At 44.6% G+C, this 24075-nt stretch overlaps 1 protein-coding gene across 2 annotated transcripts in view; it reads right to left on the bottom strand.

The window, feature by feature from the left end:
* Window positions 1–15108: 15108 nt before the first annotated feature.
* The window catches only part of LOC139155586 (fumarylacetoacetase-like), a 34693-nt gene continuing 25726 nt past the window's right edge, over window positions 15109–24075 (bottom strand). For both annotated transcript variants that reach the window (XM_070730778.1, XM_070730779.1), the window contains 2 exons: window positions 19863–19980; window positions 15109–16048 (listed from right to left, as the gene is read on the bottom strand). In XM_070730778.1, the coding sequence (XP_070586879.1) occupies window positions 15972–16048; window positions 19863–19980 (195 nt within the window). In that variant the 3' untranslated portion in view covers window positions 15109–15971. The remainder of the gene's footprint in view (window positions 16049–19862; window positions 19981–24075) is intronic.

Here is a 24075-nt window from a genome sequence, read left to right as displayed (position 1 = left end):
AAGGAAGGAAGGAAGGAAGGAAAGAAAGGAAGGAAAGAAGGAAGGAAGGAAGGAAGGAAGGGCAAGAGAGGAAGGGAAGGAAGGAAGGAAATAAATAAATGAAGGAAGGAAAGAAAGAAAGGAAGGAAAGGAAAGAAAGAAAAAGGAAGGAAGGAAGGAAGGAAGGAAAGAATGAAAGAAAGAAAAGAAAGGAATGAAAGAAAGAATGAAAGAAAGAAACAAAAGAAAGACAGGAAAGAAAGAAGGAAGGAAAGAAAGAAAGAAAGAAAGAAAGGCCCCCTGATGGAAGATGGGGGGGAAGCCTTACCATTCCTTGATGTCCTTTGATATCCTCCATTTTCTAGGATCTGCAGGAAAAAAGAGAGACAAAACTTCATTTCTTTTGGCCATTGCTCCAGTCCCATCAGTTTTAAAAGGAGAGAGGGCAACCTTAAACACCCACCCACCCAAACACTTGCACGCATACACACACACAATTAATTAAGGAATAAACACAGAACATCCATATACACACACACACACACAACTTGCTGTTTCAGCAACTGCCTTCAATCCTCAAATGCCCAACTGCGATATTTCAAATCATGGAACTTTGAGGTGTGTTCTAAATTGCAACTGCCATGGCACCAGCCCTGGCTGGAGTGGGTTGAGGCCATAGAGCAGCTATCTGTACAACTGAAGTCCCGAAAATATTATATTTTTACTTTCCTTTTAAAAAAAATAATATTTATTAAATGTTTGAATTAAAATAAAACACTTGATTAACAAACATATAAACACATGTTGCCCTAATATTTTTTTTCATTTTTATTTTGTGATTTTGTATTCAACAAGCTTTGCTTATTACTAGCGGTTATTTGTAAAGATCTACTTTGGTTGGAAATGCACTTTTATCTAAGCACAAGTCAAAGGAATCAACAGCTTTAAAATATCCCCATCATCAACAATAAACAGTATAGTAATAATTTAAAACATCAGCCAACACTGATGTTTTAAGGGGTAACCAGTATATATGCAGCTTTCCTAAAATGGTCAAACATACTAACTCTGCCAATGAGCATCAGAAGAAGCCATAAAAATGAGATGTTTAAAGATCACAGGCTTCCAATGCTGCCCCAATTCGCTTCCAAAATCACCCCCCTAGCCACTTCCTATGCCGTCCCAAATCCCGTCCAAAATCAACCCTCTAGTAGCTTCCCAGGTCCTAACGAAGGCAAATGGAGTGAAGAAAGGGAGCGAGGAGAAGCGATGAATTTTGAAAGGAGAGGTGATTTTGGAAGATTTTGGAAGCAATTTTGAGTGGCGTAGGAAGCATCTAGAGGGGTGATTTTGGAAGTGATTTGGGGTGGCATAGGAAGCGGCTAGAAGGGTGATCTTGGAAGCAATTGGGGGCATCTTAGTGTCTGGAGGGGTGATTTTGGCAGCAGGATGGGGCGAAGGATGCAGTAGGCAAGGGGAGATTTTGGCAGCAGGGCGGCTGCCGGGAGCACCATTTTGGCCGCTGCTCTTTGCCACAACAGCAGCTGAGAGAGAAGCGAGGCTTTGTAAATAGAAAATGGTTCATGAGTACAGGCAAAACAGGCTTGAACACACGGTTCGTATCTCAAAAAGTATCTCAGGGACCGCCTTCTGATGCACTAATCCCAGCAACCAGTTAGGTCCCACAGACTGGGTCTTCTCCGGGTCCCATCAACTAAACAATGTCGTTTGGCGGGACCCATGGGAAGAGCCTTCTCTGTGGCGGCCCCGGCCCTCTGGAACCAACTCCCCCCAGAGATTAGAGTTGCCCCCACCCTCCTTGCCTTTTATACGCTTCTTAAAACCCACCTCTGCCATCAGACATGGGGGAATTGAGATACTCTTTCCCCCTAGGCCTTTACAATTTTATGCATGGTATGTCTGTATGTATGTTTGGTTTTTATAATAATGGGTTTTTAACTGTTTTTAGTATTGGATTATTATTATATGCTGTTTTATTATTGCTGTTAGCCGCCCTGAGTCTCCGGAGAGGGGCAGCATACAAATCCAATCAATCAATCAATCAATCAATCAATAAATAAATAAATCGATCAATATAGGTGTCGTAAGAAGAGATTATTTTAAGTTCCATATTTTTTATTTGGTGCTTTACATCGCAGAACAACTGCAACTGTAACTCATCAATCTAACTTAGGATACAAAAATACAAAATAATTGTCAACAGCCGGGTTTTTATACCCGGCTTTTCAAATGGAACAATCAATCACACTCTTGCTTCATTCGCTTGTGATCAGCCATGTAGTGGACAACCGACACATTACCCTCCTTGCCGCTCAGATGGGTCTATGCACACTCTTTTAAGTAAGCAGGCGTTCGCTGGATTCTGCCAGATTTCCCGGCCTCAATTTGGGATTAACCTGGCTCCGGAGCCTCCCTGGATTCATCATTATTAGGTCCACTATTCCTTCTTGTTCATTCGGCCCCTGTCCTCTGCTAGATCCATCTGCTTCCAGCCACCTGTCTCTAAGTCTTGCTCCTAGAGTGGTTGCCCATTCCCCAAGGTCCTCAGTCTTCACTTGTGGACTCTATAGGACAGTGATGGTGAATCTATGGTGCGAGGGCCACAGGTGGCATGCAGAGCCATATCTGCTGGCACGGGAGCCGTTGCCCTAGCTCAACTCCATCATGCCTCTGTGGGGGGAGAACTGGACTTCCCGTTGGATCCAGAATTGAATGAGGGGTTAGGACCTTTGTGGCTCTTTGCGTGTTTAAGGTTGCTGACTCCTGGTCTAGATTCTTCCAAGGGTGAGCAGACTGTATGTGTTCTCAGCCATGAAGTCATGTTTATTTTTATTTTATTTATTCGATTTTTATGCCGCCCTTCTCCTTAGACTCAGGGCAGCTTACAGCATGATAGCAATAGCACTTTTTTAAAAACAGAGCCAGCCTATTGCCCCCACAATCCGGCTCCTCATTTTACCCACCTCGGAACGATGAAAGTCCGAGTCAACCATGAGCCGGTGATGAGATTTGAACCGCTGACCTACAGATCTACAGTCAGCTTCAGTGGCCTGCAGTACAGCGCTCTACCTGCTGCGCCACCCCGCATGAAGTCATGTTTCTCTGTTTCCCAACCTTGGCAACTTGAAGATACTTGGACTTCAACTCCCAGAATTCCCCAGCCTGCATTTGCTGGCTGGGGAATTCTGGGAGTTGAAGTCCAGATATCTCCAAGTTGCCAAGGTTGGGAAACACTGACTTAAACTACTTCATTCGTTTCTCCCAGGTTAAACTGCTATTCAAAGTCACACACATGGGCTTTCCCTCTTCAGTCATATGCAAAGAATAAAAAAGCCACCACAGAGAAGTCCATGAAGCTGGACAGTGTCTTAAAGTAATAATAATAGTAGTAGAAGCAGTAGTAGCAGCAGTAGTTTACCGTGAGCCGCCCAGAGTCCCAGGAGAAGGCGGCAGAGAAATCTGATTAATAAAACAACAACAACAACAGCTACATTTCTACACCTTCTTCCTTACTATATTAGTGAAACCCCAAGCATTAAAAAATCTGTAGTTCCCCAATAGCCTTGGTATTGTTGTTGTTCTTGTTGCTATTATTATTATTATTATTATTATTATTATTATTATTATTATTATTTATTAGATTTGTACGCTGCCCCTCTCCGTAGACTCGGGGCGGCTATTATGATATTAAATGGAGATTCTGAAAAGCATTTATTTGATGATGGATCTTGGAACTCACTACCGGACTCAATTGTGTCAACCCCTAACCCCCAACACTTCTCCCTTAGACTCTCCACGATTGACCTCTCCAGGTTCCTAAGAGGCCAGTAAGGGGCGTACATAAGTGCACTGGTTTGCCTTTCGGCCCCTGTCCAATTGTCTTTCCTTTCTTTCACCTATCTTATATATTCTCTTCCTTTCATATATCCTCTCCTCTAAGTTCACCTTCACCCTCTTTTTATATTATCACATGTCTATTTTCTTCCTATGTATTTATGTATTGGACCAATGAATAAATAAATAAATGATTACTTGTCCTATCATGATTTATGGGGGGTGTCAGGTGAGCCACCAATACAAACAAACCTCCAGCTTGAATTACATTTTTTTAAAGGTAGAAATTAGAATAGCCTCCCCTCTTCCCTCCCCCCAAATAATCCCAAGGTTTAAAAGAAAGGAAGAGAAAAGAAACTCTCTGCAAAGCTAAAGGAAGCCAGAGGGAAAGCAAAGCCTGCGAAAAATAGATGCTATTTTCAACTGGATATAGGAAACTGTCCCTCCCGATGGGCAGCTAGTTTTAGGAATTGATTAATTAAGTGATGGTGGAAGGTCTTAAGCATAAAACGTATCAGGAAAGACTTAATGAACTCAATCTGTATAGTCTGGAGGACAGAAGGAAAAGGGGAGACATGATCAAAACATTTAAATATGTTAAAGGGTTAAATAAGGTTCAGGAGGGAAGTGTTTTTAATAGGAAAGTGAACACAAGAACAAGGGGACACAATCTGAAGTTAGTTGGGGGAAAGATCAAAAGCAACGTGAGAAAATATTATTTTACTAAAAGAGTAGTAGATGCTTGGAACAAACTTCCAGCAGATGTGGGTGGTAAATCTACAGTAACTGAATTTAAACATGCCCGGGATAAACATATATCCATTGTAAGATAAAATACAGGAAATAGTATAAGGAGATGGACCATGATGGACCATGATCTCTTTTTCTGCCATCAGTCTTCTATGTTTCTAGGTTCACGTTGTGGATATATAGCTAACAGCCCAGCCCATTTTCATTCAAGGTATGGTGATGGTAGTGTGGAAAAGTTTGTGTACGTGGATTTATCATATTAAATTTGCTGTACCAGAGAACAAGGACACTATGATCCTGGAGTCTACACCTTCTTTGCTCCCTATCTGGCTTCCAGGCGCCCAGATTGTTGGGGGCAATATGCTGACATTGTAAAGCACATTGCTATTGCTATGTAAAGCACTCTGAAGCGGTATATAAGTCCAAGTGAACATAAGAATATAAGAACCTAAGAAGAGCCATGCTGAATCAGGCCAAAGCCCATCGAGTCCAGCATTCTGTGTCACACAGTGATCCACCAATTGTCCATGGGGACCATGAGCAGAAAGAGAAGGCAAGACCCTTCCTTTCCTCTAACCCCCAACAAATGGTACTCAAGGGAATCCTGCCTGCCTCAACCAACATAGAGGCAGCACATGGACATCCATTTCAATAACCACTAATACATTTGGCATCCATGAATCTGTCTAATCCTGCCTTGAAGCTATCAAGTCTGACAGCTGTCACGACCTCTTCTGGAAGTGAATTCCATAAACCAACGACCCTCTGGGTGAAGAAATATTTCCCTTGATTTGTCCTCACTTTCTTACCTATGAGCTTAGTCCAAGTATTGTGTGATAGAGAAAAGGATCCACCTTTTCTATCCCATGCATGATTTTATAAACTTTGATCAAGTCACCCCTTAAATCCCGTCTTTCAAGGCTGAAGAGACCAAGGCATTGCAACCCAGTTTCATAAGGGAGGGGCTCCATTTCCTTGATCATTCTTGTTGCCCTTTTTGCACCTTTTCCAGTTCCATTCTATCCTTCTTGAGGTGCAGAGACCAGAACTGGACAAGTGATATTGCAATAGGACAGAAGGGAAAGGGGGGACATTATCGAAACATTTAAATATGTTAAATAAGGTTCAGGAGGGAAGTGTTTTTAATAGGAACGTGAACACAAGAACAAGGGGGCACAATCTGATCTTAGTTGGGAGAAAGATCAGAAGCAACATGAGAAGAAAAATATTTTACTGAAAGAGTAGTAGATGCTTGGAATAAACTTCCAGCAGATGTGGTTGGTAAATCCAGCTTTGCTGAAGTCCAGATAGGCAATATCCACGGCACCACCTTGATCCAACACCTTTGTGACATAGTTAAAGAAATCAATGAGATTAGTCTGACATGATTTGCCTTCAGTAAAGCCATGATGATTTGGGTCCAATAAGTTATTGTTTTTTAGGTACTGATTTATCCTCTGTTTGAGTAGTGTCTCCATCATTTTAACTATAACTGATGTTTTTTGTTGTTCAAAAAACCTAAATAATAATTAAAAAAAGATTTGGTTTTTAACAAACCATGGTTAACAATGCCCGGGGTATACCATCTGCATGTGAATCTAAGTCAATTACCTTTGCAAAAGATTTGATATAAAATGGTGTCATTGCAGGATCACACATTTAAAAGGAAATAAAAGGAAAGCAACAGCCAGCCTTAACAAGGATGCCATTCAATTCCTAAGAATCAATTTTCCTGAATTTTGGTGAAGCTGCCTTCCTCCAGAAACTGAGCAACAAAGCCCAAATCCAGGGTAAGTATCAAAGACAAGCACTTAGAAACGGGATATTGTATTAGATATTAGTAATTATCCAGTCAAACACAGAGATTGATTGATTTGATTTGATTTGATTTATATTCTGTCTCTCTCCAAAGACTCGGGGCAGCTTACAACATATAAAAGGACAGTAAAAACATCCTAAATCCAAATTTAATTTAAACTAACTAATCTAAAATTCCTATTCATTAAAAACCGATCACTGGAGGTTTTTAAGCAGATGTTGGATAACCATCTGTCTGAAGTAGTGTAGGGTTTCCTGCCTAAGCAGGGGGTTGAACTAGAAGACCTCCAAGGTCCCTTCCAACTCTTTTATTGTTGTTGTTGTTGTTGTTGTTGTTGTTGTTGTTATTATTATTATTATTATTAGTAGTAGTAGTAGTAGTAGTAGTAGTAATAGTAGTAGTAGTAGTATCGTTCAAACAGTCAAACATACATTCCATTCATCAGCCGGGGGCTAATGTCTAATTGTCCCAGGCCTGTTGGCACAGGTGGGTCTTTAGGCTCTTATGGAAGGCGGTGAGCGTGGGAAAAGTATGAATCTCTGGGGGGAGCTGATTCCGGACAGTCGGGGCCCCGACAGAGAAGACTCTTTCCATAGGCCCCACCAGGTGACATTGTCTAGTTGACGGGACCTGCAGAAGGCCGACTCTGTGGGACCTAATCAGTTGCTGGGACTCATGTGGCAGAAGGCGTTCCCACAAGTAATCTGGTCCAATGCCATGTAGGGTTTGATAGGTCATAACCAACACTTTGAATTGTATTCGGAAGCCAATCCAAAGGCAGGTTGCGGAGTGCTGGAGAGACATGGGCGTACCTGGGAAGGCCCATGACTGCTCGCGCGGCTGCATTCTGCATGATCTGTAGTTTCCGAACACTCTTCAAAGGTAGCCCCATGTAGAGAGCGTTGCAACCCGGTTTCATAAGGGAGGGGCTCCATTTCCTTGATCATTCTTGTGGCCCTTTTTTGCACCTTTTCCAGTTTCATTCTATCCTTCTTGAGGTGCAGAGACCAGAACTGTACAAGTGATATTGCAATAGGACAGAAGGGAAAGAGACGTACATGATCAAAACATTTAAATATGTTAAAGGTTTAAATAAGGTTCAGGAGGGAGGTGTTTTTAATAGGAAAGGGAACACAAGAACAAGGGGGCACAATTTGAGGTTAGTTGGGGGAAAGATCAGAAACAACATGAGAAGAAAAATATTTTACTGAAAGAGTAGTAGATGCTTGGAATAAACTTCCAGCAGATGTGGTTGGTAAATCCACAGTGACTGAATTGAAAAATGCCTGGTGTAAACATATATCCATCCTAAGATAAAATACAGTATAAGTATAAGGGCAGGCTAGATGGACCACGAGGTCTTTTTCTGCCGTCAGTCTTCTATGTTTCTATGTTTCATCAATATTGTCACTTCCTGCAGGTAAAAAAACCATGGTAGCAGCAGGAATTAACCCTAATGTGGAGAGACACAAGCAATGGAAGGACCAACTCCCGAACCCGCCTTTGTCGATGTGGATAAAGGATTAAAATAAAATAAAATAAATAAATAAATAAAAGGTGGCCTCCAAGCCCTCTGGACCTATGAACCGACCCATGGACTTGGCGCCAGAAAGCACAGGTCAAGTGGCCACCTTATCAGGATGAAAGCACTAAACAGGATTCCTCTTCACACCAAGATGCTTCCAGCAATGGAGATGTTTTGAGAGCACATTGGTTACAGTTCTGCCTGCAGAACTACTTGAATTCTTCAATTTGTCCTTCTGATTTATTGCTACTCTCTCTCTCTCTCTCTCTCTCTCTCTTTCTTTTTCTCTTCCAGGTTTTCATGAGAGAGGAACTATGACGGTTCTATTACATCAAGTAGCACAAAATTTTCTTTAGATACTACATCTCAAGCTTTCCCTAGAGTAGTGTTTCCCAACCTTGGCAACTTGGAGAGATCTGGACTTCAACTCCCAGAATTCCCCAGCCAGCGAATGCTGGCTGGGGAATTCTGGGAGTTGAAGTCCAGATCTCTTCAAGTTGCCAAGGTTGGGAAACACTGCCCTAGAGTAATCTGTACTTAGCAACGTTGGCTGCATTTGAATCCAATGTGTACAGCTTTATCCAGGCTTCTTAGCATTTGAGTAGGGCCTGGGGGGTGTCATCCTTCCCCCAAAGAGGGCAAAGGATGCGTGGGGCGCAAACGCAAATAATGTTGGTGGGTTCATGTCGATTTAGTATTTATGAGATTACATTAATTAGATCCAGCTAGTATGCTTATTCTCTTTCTATCTTTCATAGAATTAAAGACTGGTAGCAATAATAGAAAACTCTCTTTAGGCCACTTTCAAAGTTTTACAGCTTCAGGTTATGTGCCTACGATTTAAATCATTATTTCCAATGAAACCATAAAGATTTCAGTTGTCATTTCAAGTGAAACCATAAATATTTCAGTTGTCATTTCAAGTGAAAATATAAAGATTTCAGTCGTTATTTCACATGAAAACATAAAGATTTCATTTATTATTTCAAATGAAAACACAAAGATTTCCATTGTCATTTCAAGGCGAATGATACTGCAAAATCTCCATTTCCTCCCGATCAGCTGGGACTTGGGAGGCAGATAGTTGGGGGCACAGCCAGTCAGAGGTGGTATTTACCGGTTCTCTAAACTACTCAAAATTTCGGCTACTGGTTCTCCAGAATTGGTCAGAACCTGCTGAATCCCACAGATCTGTTTTATTTCTTGGGCATCATTTAGAAAAAAAATCAAAGGGCCAGCAGAAATTTGCACACTTGACAATTGTAGCTCGGCTTCCATCCTGCCTATTAGTCATTTTATTGCCTCTGCAATAAAATGAGAGCTTGACCACATTCAAGGATAAGGGATGAGAGCTTGACCACATTCAAGGATAAGGTCTTTTCAGCTCATGAGGAAAGTTGGACGATGCACTTAATTTGATTTGCTGGATTAGGCCATTTTTATATCTTAGCATAATTGTGCAAAAAAAGTGGGGGGCATGTAGACCATAATCCACTGACACATGTACATGTACACATACTTTGTTGATCAATCCATGCAGCTAGGTGGCTTCTAGATTCAGAGGATCTGTAGAGATCTTTGCTTTGGTGCCATCTATTCCCTCCTGAATAAGGTCCTATCAAGAGCTGCAAAGATATTTGGTTTGTAAAATTCTGAAGGTAATTCTAGAATACTCTGAACTGACATTGTGGCACTTTCCATTACTCCCAAAAGAACAGATCTCCTTTGTTTATTTTATGGTTAAAAGATGGAATGCCTGAACAGAGATTTGCAGAAGCTCTAGCAATGATTGGATGTCTCTCATTGAAGAGAAGAAAGACAAAAGAAATGAACAAATCTTCAGCATTAAATGTATTGGCAGGAAAATGTTAATACCACTTAATAAGGCCTTGGCAAGGCCACACTTGGACCACTGCATTCAGTTTTGGTCACCACGATGTAAAAAAGATGCTGAGACTCTAGAAAGAGTGCAGAGAAGAGCAACAAAGATGATTAGGGGATTGGAGGCTAAAACATACAAAGAACAGTTGCAGGAACTGGATATGTTTAATTTAATGAAAAAAAGGACTAGGGGTGATATGAGAGCAGTGTTCTAACATCTCAGGGGTTTCCACAGAGAAGGTGGAATCAAACTATTCTCACCTGAGGGTAAGACAAGAAACAATGGGTGGAAACTAACCAAAGAGAGAAGCAACTTAGAACTAAGAAGAAATTTCCTGACAGTTAGAACAATCAGTGGAACAGCTTGCATAATAATAATAATAATAATAATAATAATAATAATAATAATAATAATAATAATAATAATAATAATTTATTAGATTTGTATGCCTCCTCTCTCCATGCTCCAACACTGGAAGTTTTAAGGAAGATATTGGATAACCATTTGTCTGAAATGGTGTAGGGTTTCCTGCCTAAGCAGGAGGTTGGACTAGAAGATCTCCAAAGTCCCTTCCAACTCTCATATTATATTAAAGTCTTTGTAATCCTGCAAATAAATCTAACTAAGATGATAGATAGCATCCTATGGGCACTCCTTCTATTTTGGGAAATGGATATTTTGCCATTGGCCTCACCCACCTTAATAGCCTTTTTGTGAGTGCAACCACAAGCTCTCAAGCATCCAGAGATGCCCTTGGACCAATGATACACAATTTGTTTGTGAAACAATCTGGCCAGCAAAAGAAATTTTATGACAGTTCAAGATTGATCGGAACATAAATCAGAAGGAGTCCAAGGTCCACCTGATCCTTGGTTAACCTGGTTTATATCTAGATGTCGGCTAAGATGTTGGGAACAAGAAGAGAAAAATTGGGTAATGCTTTTTAGAACTATTCAATACGTACTTTGTTTTAACTAACTTACATGGCTAAAGATGAATTCACATCTGCCCATTTACAGTAGGGCGATATAATTTTTTAGAAACAAAATTATGAAAACCAGACCTAAGTGAAATGCAATGCTGAGAACCTGATGCACAACGCTTTGGTCGCATTGATGGATGATCTCTGGCGGGCCCGGGACAGGGGTTTATCCTCTGTCCTGGTGCTCCTTGACCTCTCAGCGGCTTTCGATACCATCGACCATGGTATCCTTCTGCACCGGCTGGAGGGGTTGGGGGTGGGAGGCACTGTTCTCCAGTGGTTCTCCTCCTACCTCTCTGGCCGGTCGCAGTCGATATTAGTGGGGGGTCAGAGGTCGGCACCTAGGTCTCTCCCTTGTGGGGTGCCTCAGGGGTCGGTCCTCTCCCCCCTGCTATTTAACATCTACATGAAACCGCTGGGCGAGATCATCCAAGGACATGGGGTGAGGTATCATCAATATGCTGATGATACCCAGCTCTACATCTCCACCCCATGCCCAGTCAACGAAGCGGTGGAAGTGATGTGCCGGTGCCTGGAGGCTGTTGGGGCCTGGATGGGTGTCAACAGACTCAAACTCAACCCGGATAAGACGGAGTGGCTGTGGGTTTTGCCTCCCAAGGACAATCCCACCTGTCCGTCCATTACCCTGGGGGGGGGGGAATTATTGACCCCCTCAGAGAGGATCCGCAACTTGGGCATCCTCCTCGATCCACAGCTCACATTAGAAAACTATCTCTCAGCTGTGGCGAGGGGGGCGTTTGCCCAGGTTCGCCTGATGTATCAGTTGTGGCCCTATCTGGACCGGGACTCATTGACCACAGTCACTCACGCCCTCATCACCTCGAGGTTCGACTACTGTAATGCTCTCTACATGGGGCTACCTCTGAAAAGTGTTTGGAAACTTCAGATCGTGCAGAATGCAGCTGCGAGAGAGTCGTGGGCTTACCTAGGTATGCCCATATTTCACCATCACTCCGCAGTCTGCATTGGCTGCCGATCAGTTTCCAGTCACAATTCAAAGTGTTGGTTATGACCTTTAAAGCCCTTCATGGCATTGGACCACAATATCTCCGAGACCGCTTCCTGCCGCACGAATCCCAGCGACCGATTAGTTCCCACAGAGTGGGCCTTCTCCGGGTCCCGTCAACTAAACAATGTCGGTTGGCGGGCCCCAGGGGAAGAGCCTTCTCTGTGGCGGCACCGGCCCTCTGGAACCAGCTCCCCCCGGAGATTAGGACTGCCCCTACTCTCCCTGCCTTCCGTAAACTCCTTAAAACCCACCTTTGCCGTCAGGCATGGGGGAACTGAAACATCTCCCCCTGGGCATGTTTAATTTATGCATGGTATGCTTGTATGCGTGTCTGTTAGTATATGGGGTTTTAAAATCTTAAATATTTTAAATTTGGTCGGATTATTTATGATTTGTTCCACGTGTTGTGAGCCGCCCCGAGTCTTCGGAGAGGGGCGGCATACAAATCCAAATAATAAATAAATAAATAAATAAATTGCTGTTGTGTATAGAGATTCTTAATCATCCAGATCACGGTTGCCCCTTTTTTAAAAAAAAAATATAATTTGTATTGATTTTTATAAAATGGTTACATAAAACAAACATGTAACAGTGCACAGTGCGTGTGCCCATCACCTAACAGACAAAAACACCCCCCTTCACCACCACCACCCATTACAAGGGTTTCAAAATTTTTCTGGTTTGTTTATGTGTATTTCCTTGGCTCTACCTTGCATTAGATATTACTAAGAGTGATTGCAGTTTATTTTTCACATTTACATCACAGATTCTACTCAACATATAATCTTTCACCTTATTCCATCGTACCATCAGCTTCTCCAATTTGTTTTCATCAAAATTGTTTAATCTTATTTCCATAATTTCAAAATGTATGTGATCCACCATGTACCAGTACCAATTCTGTAATGTCCATTTTGTAGAGTCTTTCCAACCCAATACCACTACTGCTTGAGCACTTTCCAATGCTGCAGTTTTTATTTCCTTGAATTCTCCTAATTTTCTTTGTTTAATTAAAATCGCTATTTCTTTTGTAATTATCCAGTTGATATTTAACATTTTATTAATTTCATTCTGTACTTCCTTCCAAAATGTCTGAATTTCTACACACTCCCAGAACATATGCATAAAGATTCCCTTCTTTTGGCAACCATGCCAACAATTACCCTTCTCTTTCCCTTGGAAGTGTGCAAGTTGTGCCGGTGTGTAATTCCATTTGTGTAAGATTTTCCTTCTCATCTCTTTAACTCTTGTATTTTTAATCTTATATATATTTTCTACTATTTCTTTCATTTCACTTTCATCTATTTGTAATTCATTTTGCCAGCATCTTGTCAAACTTTTTGTTACTTCCTCTTCCACCTGCAATAACATTCTATATATGTTACTGGCTTGGGCTTTTGTCTCATTGTTCTTTTCTTTTATTATTTTTTCTAAACAATTTTCTTCTCGTAAGAAAGCTTCTTTATTCTCACTTTTATTTAAGTATTTACTTATTACATTAATCTGCAGCCATTTCTGTTGACCAAGCCACCATTCTGTTCTGTCTGGGTTTTCCCAGACCTCCACACCCACTGAAAAAACAGCCAGACACTCTGGTAAAATCCAACAGTATTTTATAGCAGGAAAAAATAAGCACAAAGGAAAACCTGTCTTCACAGCAGACAGGCTATAATACGTTACAACAGGGTCCTGATGTCCAGTCAATTCCACAAGCTTCTTGCTGGCACCCCCCCCCCCCAAGGTTTCAATAGTCCAAGGCACAAACCAGGATTGTAGCCACCAAAGTTCACAGACAGGTCTCACGAATCTCCAAGATAAAACTCCACAAGCCAGGAAGGGTGGGGCCGCCTTTTATCCTTTCCCAAGAGCACCACACCCAAACCCAGCTGTGACCTCTAATGCTGGAAATACCTAGCCAATTGAGTTCGTCTCTGATTAGCTCTCCTTTGTCGCATATCTATGATGTCGTGAGCATCTTCCCCCAGGGAATCCAGGCTGCTTGCTGGGGAGAGCTCCCCCTGGTGGAACTCTGGCTGTCCTTCTTCTTCAGCCTGGGATTCCTCTTCATCGTCGGTCTGCACCTCCTGGTCCTCAGCCTCTCCCTCTGAGCTGGAAGCCGACAGCAAGTCAGCCATTCCCGGAGGGGTCCCAGGCTGAACCACAACACATTCCAACCGAGTTCTGCTAACTATTCCGTCCTTCTCATATAATTGTTCAATTCTCATTATCCCTTTGCTATTTAATACTTTTATAATTCTGCTTAAGTTAACATCGTAACCTGTATTCAATACGTGTAACGTTGATAATTTGGAATTTCTGGTTCCACATTTTCCCTGCCATTTGGACCATATTTCTAAGCATGCTTTCAGAGGGTCGGTTAAATTACTGATTTCTATTCTACTCCAATTTTTAAATAATAGCTCTTTATTATTTATATTATTAATTTCCTTTTCCAATTTCGCCCACTTCTTTTTCCCCCATAACTGTAATTCCATTAATCTTTTTATTTGAAATGCTTCTCTATATAGTACTAAGCACGGGCTCCCCCACCCACCCCTTTCTCGTGGGCAAACTGCCATTTTTTTCTTATTCTAGGCCTTTTGTTTCCTTCAATCCAAAAATTTAGTTTACTATCCCATTTTCTCAGTTTTGCCCCAGGGAAGGTGCCTGGTAAAACCTGAAATAAGTACATCATTTTTGGTATTATCATCATTTTAAGGGCTCTGATCTTAGCTATTCTCCCCAACCTTTTCCCCCTCCAATGTTTTATCTGCTTCTGAATTCTCTTCCAAATTAAATTATAATTGGCTGTCGCGATTTTAATCGGATTCTTAAACAACCAAATTCCTAAATATTTCATTTTTTACATCCTAGTTTCAATCCTGATACTTTTTGTATCTCAATTTGCTCTTTAGGGCCTATATTTAAGCAAATTATCTCCGATTTCTCTATATTAACCATAAGTCCCGATTGGTCTTTAAATTCCTGGAGCAAGATCTTTATTCTTTTCATCATTTCAATTGGGGTTTCAGACATCACTATAGCATCATCTGCAAAGAGATTTAATTTCAATTCAAGTTTTCCTAGTTGATAACCTCTCCATTCCTTATCATTTCTAATTTTATTTGCTAAAACCTCAATTGCCAATGCGAATAACATTCGCAGATCATGGTTGCCCCTAAAGTTTTTTTTCCAAAAGGCAAAAATCTGTTAAGTGCCAAAAATATTTATTAAAAACCTTGACAAAAGAAAAAAAAGGGGGGGACGACTGTAACTGACATAATTCTTTATTTCTTTTTTTAAAATAGTTTTTATTTGAATTCTTTAAAAACATAACAACCAAAAACAAAGAAACATACATTTACAAAATACAAAAAACAAAAAACAAAAACAAAGACAACCTTTGGTACAGTTCAAGGCATACAGTATCATTATGAATTATTATGTAACAATATTTTTTTATTTTCCTACATCCTCTTGACTTTATATACCCCTCTTCCCCCTTCCCCATTTCACCATTTGAAACTGAATAAACTATTTTTCCATAAGAAAAAACAAAAACAACCTTTTCTATAGTTCAAGGCATACAGTATCATTATGAATTATTATGTAACAATATTTTTTATTTTCCTACATCCTCTTGACTTTATGTACCCTACTTCCCCCTTACCCATTTTACCATTTGAAACTGAATAAACTATTTTTCCAAAAGAAAAAACAAAAACAACCTTTTCTATAGTTCAAGGCATACAGTATCATTATGAATTATTATGTAACAATATTTTTTATTTTCCTACATCCTCTTGACTTTATGTACCCTACTTCCCCCTTACCCATTTTACCATTTGAAACTGAATAAACTATTTTTCCATAAGAAAAAACAAAAACAACCTTTTCTATAGTTCAAGGCATACAGTATCATTATGAATTATTATGTAACAATATTTTTTATTTTCCTACATCCTCTTGACTTTATGTATCCCCCTTCCCCATTTCACCATTTGAAACTGAATAAACTATTTTTCCAAAAGAAAAAACAAAAACAAACAAGAAAAAGAGAACAACAACAGATTAGATTATGTGTATCATTTTAAAGGTAGAATTATCTCCAAACTTCTCCATTTTGTATGTATTGTCAAAGACACCCTCTTAGATCATTCTGGCAGGAAGGATTTTTCCAGAACATTCACCAAAACCAATCCGGTGACCTTTTCCCTGACAGTACCCTGAAAGAAAAGGAAAAAAATCATATTAGCAATCGTTAACCATTTTTAAAAAAATGTCCTTGTCTGGTATTCTCCGTGACATTCTCTCCTTTACATGCATTTCCCTTCCTTCCACCTCAATTCTGACTTGTGGTTTTTTCTTTGGGGGGGGGGGTATTCCTCCATCTGAAAGATGATTGATATTATTATTATATTGGTAAAAGTTCTGAATTAGCCGCCCAGTGTCTCTTGGGATTTGGGTAGCATACAAATTTGAATAAATAAAATAAAAATAAACTAAATTTCCTCAAATTGCTTTTAGAATAGAATAACATAGAATATAAATCTGAATAGAATAGAATAGAACAGAACAGAATAGAATCCTGAACAGAACAGAACAGAATTCTTTATTGGCCAAGTGTGATTGGACACACAAGGAATTTGCTACTACTACTAATAATAATTAAATAATATAAATATTAATATAAATCATAAAGATACAAGCAACAAGTTACATTCATACAGTCAGAGGTGGGAGGGTGATCGGAACAATGAGAAAATTAATAGCAGTGCAGACTTACTAAATAGTTTGACAGTGTTTAGGGAATTATTTGTTTAACAGAGTGATGACATTTGGGGAAAAAACTGTTCTTGTTTCTAGTTGTCTTGGTGTGCAGTGCTCTATCTGTAGCATCATTTTGAGGGTAGGAGTTTTAACAATTTATGTCCAGGATGTGACATAAATATTTTCACGGCCCTGTTTTTGACTCATGCGGTATACAGGCCCTCAATGGAAGGCAGGTTGGCAGTAACTGTGTTTTCTGCAGCTGATCTGCCTTGAGTAGAGTATATTATGCTTTGGCTACACAACAATAATCAAAAGGAGTTTGTACCTATTGGGAATCAGGTGACTTAGCAATGAACAGCTAAGCTTGTTTCACCAGCGAACAAGATCAATGAAGCATAAGCATGTGGAACAAATCAAACACCTTTTCCCCCCATTCCCTGCAACTATATTATCTATTTGAGTGAGAAGAAAAATGGCAATCCGGCTCAGCCTTTGACTCACTATGTCAGCAGTGCCTGTGAGAGAGAACAGACCCACCCCAAGCTGCACCCGGAATCAATATTTCCAGAGCACAAAATCAGGTACAGTGGTACCTCGGTTCTCGACCACAATCCGTTCCAGAAGTGTGGTTGAGAACCGATTTGGTCGAGAACCGAATTAATTTATCCCATAGGAAATAATGGAAATGGATTTAATTGGTTCCCAGCCCATTGACTTGTTGGGAACCAATTAAATCTACAGTATTTCCTCTATTTCCTATCGGATAAAGATCTGAGGGGACGGGGTGAGAGGGAAGGGGAGTCGGAATCCCGACACGCCCCTCCTGGCCGCCCCCTTAACAGCCTCCCAGTCTCTACCTTGTAACTGCTCCAAGCTGCAGGAGGGGTAGGGCTGGTTGCAATACCGGAAGCTTCAGGGGGCTCCTTTCCTCAGCGGTTCATTACCTCCAGGCAGCTGCCTCAACCTTTTCTTTCCCAGCGGCGGCTCTGGCGGCTTCCCTTCAACACGTGACGTTCCTGACGCTGCTGCTGCTCCTCGAAGGGAAGCCGCCGGAGCCGCCACTGCTGCCGGGAAAGAAAAGGTTGAGGCAGCTGCCTGGAGGTAATGAACCGCTGAGGAAAGGAGCCCCCTGAAGCTGCCGGTATTGCAGCCAGCCCTACCCTTCCTGCAGCTTGGAGCAGTTACAAGGTAGAGACTGGGCGGCTGGAGGAGCAGCAGCAGCGCCGGGAACATTGCACAGTTCAGTTGGTTGCCTCCAAGCAGCTGCACGAACTTTTTCTTTCCTGGCGGCGGCGGCGGCAGCTTCCCTTCATCACGTGACGTTCCCGGCCACCAGGAAAGAAAAAATTTGTGCAGCTGCTTGGAGGCAACCAACTGAACCGCTGAGGAAAGTAGCCCCCTGAAGCTGCTGGTATTGCAACCAGCCCTACCCTTCCTGCAGCTTGGAGCAGTTACAAGGTAGAGACTGGGAGGCTGTTAAGGGGGTGGCCAGGAGGGGCGTGTCAGGATTCCGGCACCCATTCCCTCTCACCTCGTCCCCTCTTACATTTTGTATAGTAAACAAAATTTTCTGTTCAGTATCCGAATTTTTGTTTGGATACTGAAGCAAATTTTTGCAGAAAATTTTGTTCGGTATCCGAAATGTACGAAAACCAAAGCGTTCGAGAACTGAGGTATCACTGTATTTGTTTTCACCCCATTCGGACCGGTTTAGGCAAACCGATAGTAATGACCTGCGGATGGGCTGGTCCACCCCATCCCCAGTGCTATACTGTCCTATTTAGGCACATGTTCAAGCCACTCATATGAGCATAGCTCATTTGTGCTTACACTGAAGTGGCGCATGTGAGCAAAATCAGCACATGTGCGCACTCATATTTGTGAATCGGTAGCGAAAGTAAGTTAATACCACCCCTCGACAAAATGTATGAATATTTATTTACAGAGTCAACCGTCAGCCCAATGAGACCTTGGACAGCGAACAACATAAAAAGTACTTGTTAATGACTACTTCACCTTCAACCGCAACAACACACAAGCACGAAATTGATTTAAACTAAATGTCAACAGCTCCAAACATGACTGCAAAAACTACAACTTCAGCAACAGAGTAATCAATGCCTGGAATGCACTACCTGATTCTGTGGTTTCTACTCCTAACCCCAAAACCTTTAACCTTAGACTATGTACAATTGACCTCTCCCCCTTTCTAAGAGGTCTGTAAGGGGCGTGCATAAGTGCACCACTGTGCCTACCGTCCATGTCTTATTGTCTTCTTTTGTTACTTTTTATCATTACTTATCTAATGTTTTATTTGTACAAACTATCACCCTATAATTGTTTGACAAAATAAATAAAATAAAAATAAATAAATAAAAACACGAATAAAAGCAAATTTAGGTGTTCCAGGATAATGTTGCAAGATCGGATCTGAGTCCGTTTTTCTGAGCTTCTGGACTTATGCTGGAGCCCATCCTCAGGAAATTTCTCTGTGTTAGAATAATTGTGGGAGCTTCATCATTGGAGGCTTTCAAGAAGAGATAGGCGTGCCATTAGTCAGAAATGGTGTAGGGCCATGATAGCGAACCGATGGGATGCGTGCCAGAGGTGGCAGGCAGAGCCCTCTGTGTGGACATGCGTGTTGTTGCTAGCTGGTGTTTTGGTTTCCAACGTGCACATGTGTGCCAGCCAGCTGGTCTTTGAAGGTACTGGAGCACTGGAAAACATCTTGAAAACAGCCAAAAACCATGCTGGTTTTGGGGCTGTTTCTGGGTCATTTTCAGTGATCTAAAAACATCCCAAAAAGAGCCTGAAAGGGGCCCAAAACAAGGCATGTTTGGACTGTTTTCCATGCCAAAAATGGCCCCGAAAATGGTCTGAAAACAGCTCCAAAAATAGCCTGAAAAAGGGCCCCAAAACAGCCTGAAAATGGCCCGAAAAACAGCCAAAAAACAGGCATGTGTGTGTCAGCCAGCTGGTCTTTGGTTTTCTGGTGCTCAGGCGCATGCACATGTGCCCTGTATCCAATCCATATCCAGGTTGAAGCCCCTGTTAAAATCTCAATTCCCCAAATATTTCAAGGACACGCTCCAGAATTCCCATGAATTAACATCCTGCCACCAATATTAATGAATAAACAATTCCTATGATTTCATATCAGCTTGTGTCTTCCCGTCCAGATGTTTCTTCTCTTCCAGGCCTTCTTCAAATCCGGCCTAGGCTAGAGATGCACCGCTGTTTTCACCGCCTACATTGCCATCTGCTTACCTGTCATAATGACCTCATCCCCATCCTGCAGAAATGTTCGGGACTGACCATGCCCAAGATCGATACTTTTTGTACCATTCCAGGACAGCTCCAACATGGACCCAAAATTCTCAGGTTCCTTCAAAAGCAGAAATCCAAAGAAGAAAAGTCAGCAGCGATGGACTATGTAAACTATTGCCCTGGCCTCTGTTATCCAGAAATTAAGACCACTGTGAGATTTGAAGAAAGAAACTTCACCTTCACCATAAGTTAATTTTATTATCTGGAAGGGGAGAGAGCTGAGGGAACTGTTGGCATTGTTATTTTTAGCTAAATAAAATCTCAGAATCATGATAGAATAAATGCTACCAAGGAGAATCCTAATTAAGGTACAGTAGAACCTCGACATACGAGCTGCTCTATATACGAGCATTTCGAGATGCGAGCTAGGAGGGGAGAGATATTTTTATTCTACTTACGAGCCCAAATTTGGGGTATGACCGTTTGTTCCGCTGCCGCCAGGCTCCGCCCAGCTGTCATTTTGTAGAGAAGCAAGAAGCGGAGGAAGAGCTGGATGCTGACGGCGGCGGAGGAAGGTGAATGCGGCTTGGAAGCTGGGAGGGGGCGGAATATGGGAGGAGAGAGGCAGCCTCCACGCTTTCCTTTCGGAGGAAGAGCTAAGTGGCCAAAGACGTTCCGCCCCCTCCCAGCTTCCAAGCCGCATTCGCCTTCCTCCGCCGCCGCCAGCCGGAGCGAGCTGCTGGGCTGCGCGTGGCGGGAGAAGCCCGGACAACGCTGGAGCGCTGGGCAGCACTACCGCCGCCGCGGGGAGAGACGGGCATGTGGGCTGGCGGCATTGGGCTTGGTGGAAAGTCTGGGGGCAGCTCCAGCGACTCCCCTCCCGTGGCTGCTCGGTGGAAGGGAGAGGGCGCGAGGAGGAGGGGCGAAAGCCGACGCAAGGAGAAAGCGGAGGGGTGGGGGTGGCGGGGAGGCATAAGAAGAGAGGAACCCCCCTCCCCGCACTCACATTCTCTGACTAGCTAGAGGCGCACGCGCGCGCACGTGTGTCGGTGTGATTGCGACTCCCCTCCCGTGGCTGCTGTTGAAGCGGCAGCGGCGTCCGCCTCCGGCGCACGGCTCTCTCTCCATTCTTCTCTTTCCTCCTCTCGGGCTCCGAATGCGGTGGGCGGCGGGAAGAGGAAACGAGGCAGTCCCGGATCGCTTGCTTCCCCAGCCAGCAAGCAGCCACGGGAGGGGAGTCGCAATCACACCGAAACACGCGCGCAACTCCCCTCCCGTGGCTGCTGTTGAGGCGGCAGCGGCGGCGGCGGGCGGCGAGAAGAGGAAACGAGGCAGTCCCGGATCGCTTGCTTCCCCAGCCAGCAAGCAGCCACGGGAGGGGAGTCGCAATCACACCGACACACGCGCGCGACTCCCCTCCCGTGGCTGCTGTTGAGGCGGCAGCGGCGGCGGGCGGCGGGAAGAGGAAATGAGGCAGTCCCGGATCGCTTGCTTCCCCGGCCAGCAAGCAGCCACGGGAGGGGAGTCGCAATCACACCGACACACGCGCGCGACTCCCCTCCCGTGGCTGCTGTTGAGGCGGCAGCGGCGGCGGGCGGCGGGAAGAGGAAACGAGGCAGTCCCGGATCGCTTGCTTCTCTGGCCAGCAAGCAGCCACGGGAGGGGAGTCGCAATCACATCGACACACGCGCGCAACTCCCCTCTCGTGGCTGCTGTTGAGGCGGCGGCGGCGGCGGGCGGCGGGAAGAGGAAACGAGGCAGTCCCCATTCTTCTCTTTCCTCCTCTCGGGCTCCGAATGCGGTGGGCGGCGGGAAGAGGAAACGAGGCAGTCCCGGATCGCTTGCTTCCCCAGCCAGCAAGCAGCCACGGGAGGGGGTCGCAATCACACCGAAACACGCGCGCAACTCCCCTCCCGTGGCTGCTGTTGAGGCGGCAGCGGCGGCGGCGGGCGGCGAGAAGAGGAAACGAGGCAGTCCCGGATCGCTTGCTTCCCCAGCCAGCAAGCAGCCACGGGAGGGGAGTCGCAATCACACCGACACACGCGCGCGACTCCCCTCCCGTGGCTGCTGTTGAGGCGGCAGCGGCGGCGGGCGGCGGGAAGAGGAAACGAGGCAGTCCCGGATCGCTTGCTTCCCCGGCCAGCAAGCAGCCACGGGAGGGGAGTCGCAATCACACCGACACACGCGCGCGACTCCCCTCCCATGGCTGCTGTTGAGGCGGCAGCGGCGGCGGGCGGCGGGAAGAGGAAACGAGGCAGTCCCGGATCGCTTGCTTCTCTGGCCAGCAAGCAGCCACGGGAGGGGAGTCGCAATCACATCGACACACGCGCGCAACTCCCCTCTCGTGGCTGCTGTTGAGGCGGCGGCGGCGGCGGGCGGCGGGAAGAGGAAACGAGGCAGTCCCGGATCGCTTGCTTCCCCGGCCAGCAAGCAGCCACGGGAGGGGAGTCGGAATCACATCGACACACGCGCGCGACTCCCCTCCCGTGGCTGCTGTTGAGGCGGCAGCGGCGGCGGGCGACGGGAAGAGGAAATGAGGCAGTCCCGGATCGCTTGCTTCCCCAGCCAGCAAGCAGCCACGGGAGGGGAGTCGCAATCACACCGACACACGCGCGCGACTCCCCTCCCGTGGCTGCTGTTGAGGCGGCAGCGGTGGTGGGCGGCGGGAAGAGGAAACGAGGCAGTCCCGGATCGCTTGCTTCCCTGGCCAGCAAGCAGCCACGGGAGGGGAGTCGCAATCACACCGACACACGCGCACGACTCCCCTCCCGTGGCTGCTGTTGAGGCAGCAGCGGCGGCGGGCAGCAGGAAGAGGAAACGAGGCAGTCCCGGATCGCTTGCTTCCCCGGCCAGCAAGCAGCCACGGGAGGGGAGTCGCAATCACACCGACACACGCGCGCGACTCCCCTCCCGTGGCTGCTGTTGAGGCAGCAGCGGCGGCGGGCGGCGGGAAGAGGAAACGAGGCAGTCCCGGATCGCTTGCTTCCCTGGCCAGCAAGCAGCCACGGGAGGGGAGTCGCAATCACACCGACACACGCGCGCGACTCCCCTCCCGTGGCTGCTGTTGAGGTTTCAGCTCCCCAATCCTCCACGTTACTTCGCTCCTGTCCTGGCTAAATCGTGTGGCAGCAAACATGCTTTGGGGGTTTGGCTGGGGGGGAGGGAGTTAGGAAGGTGCTACTTCTCCCCCCCAGCCAAACCCCCAAAGCATGTTTGCTCCCACGGGGAAGGGAAAAGGCGGCGGCTTAAGCCCTTCCTTGTGCTTCGGAAGCCGCTGATGCGCCCCTCTGACGGCGTTCGGCGGCTTCCGAAGCACAGGGAAGGGCATTGAAAATGCGCGATGCTTTTCCGGGCAGCCGGCTTGCTGGCCGGAGGAGCGAGTGATCTGGGAATCCAGGAGGGGGAGAGAAAGAGAAAGAAAGAGGGGGGAGAGAGAGAAAGAGAGGGATAGAAAGAGAGAGAGAGAGAGAGATGCTCAGTGAGCCTTTCTTTGAAGTTGCCTTTCTTTCTTTCTTTCTTTCTTTCCTTTCTTTCTTGCTCTTTTTCTTTCTCTCTTTTACCTTCCCTTCCTCTATTTCTTCTTTTCTTTCTCCTTCCCACCTTCTTCCCTCCCTCCCTCCCTTCACTCATTCCTCTCTTACTCTCCCCTTTCATAAGTTTCCTTGCTTCCTTCCTCTGTTCCTGTCCCTTCCCCCTTTCTTTCTTTCTTTCTTTCTTTCTTTCTTTCTTTCTTGCTTGCTTGCTTTCTTTCTGTCTTGCTCTTTTTCTTTCTCTCTTTTACCTTCCCTTCCTCTATTTCTTCTTTTCTTTCTCCTTCCCACCTTCTTTCCTCCCTCCCTCCCTCCCTTCACTCATTCCTCTTACTCTCCCCTTTCATAAGTTTCCTTGCTTCCTTCCTCTGTTCCTGTCCCTTCCCCCTTTCTTTCTTTCTTTCTTTCTTGCTCTTTTTCTTTCTCTCTTTTACCTTCCCTTCCTCTATTTCTTCTTTTCTTTCTCCTTCCCACCCTCTTCCCTCCCTCCCTCCCTTCACTCATTCCTCTCTTACTCTCCCCTTTCATAAGTTTCCTTGCTTCCTTCCTCTGTTCCTGTCCCTTCCCTCTTTCCTTCCTTCCTTCCTTCCCACCTTCCGTCCATTCATTCACCCATTCCTCTCTTGATCGCTTAAAGCTGGTCCCTGGTGCAAAAAGGGTTGGGGGCCTCTGTCCTACAGGAT

Source organism: Erythrolamprus reginae, unplaced genomic scaffold, assembly GCF_031021105.1.
Source record: "Erythrolamprus reginae isolate rEryReg1 unplaced genomic scaffold, rEryReg1.hap1 H_30, whole genome shotgun sequence".
NCBI lineage: Eukaryota > Metazoa > Chordata > Lepidosauria > Squamata > Dipsadidae > Erythrolamprus > Erythrolamprus reginae.
The sequence above is the reverse complement of the archived record's forward strand: the minus strand, read 5'-3'. Positions and strand labels throughout refer to the sequence as shown.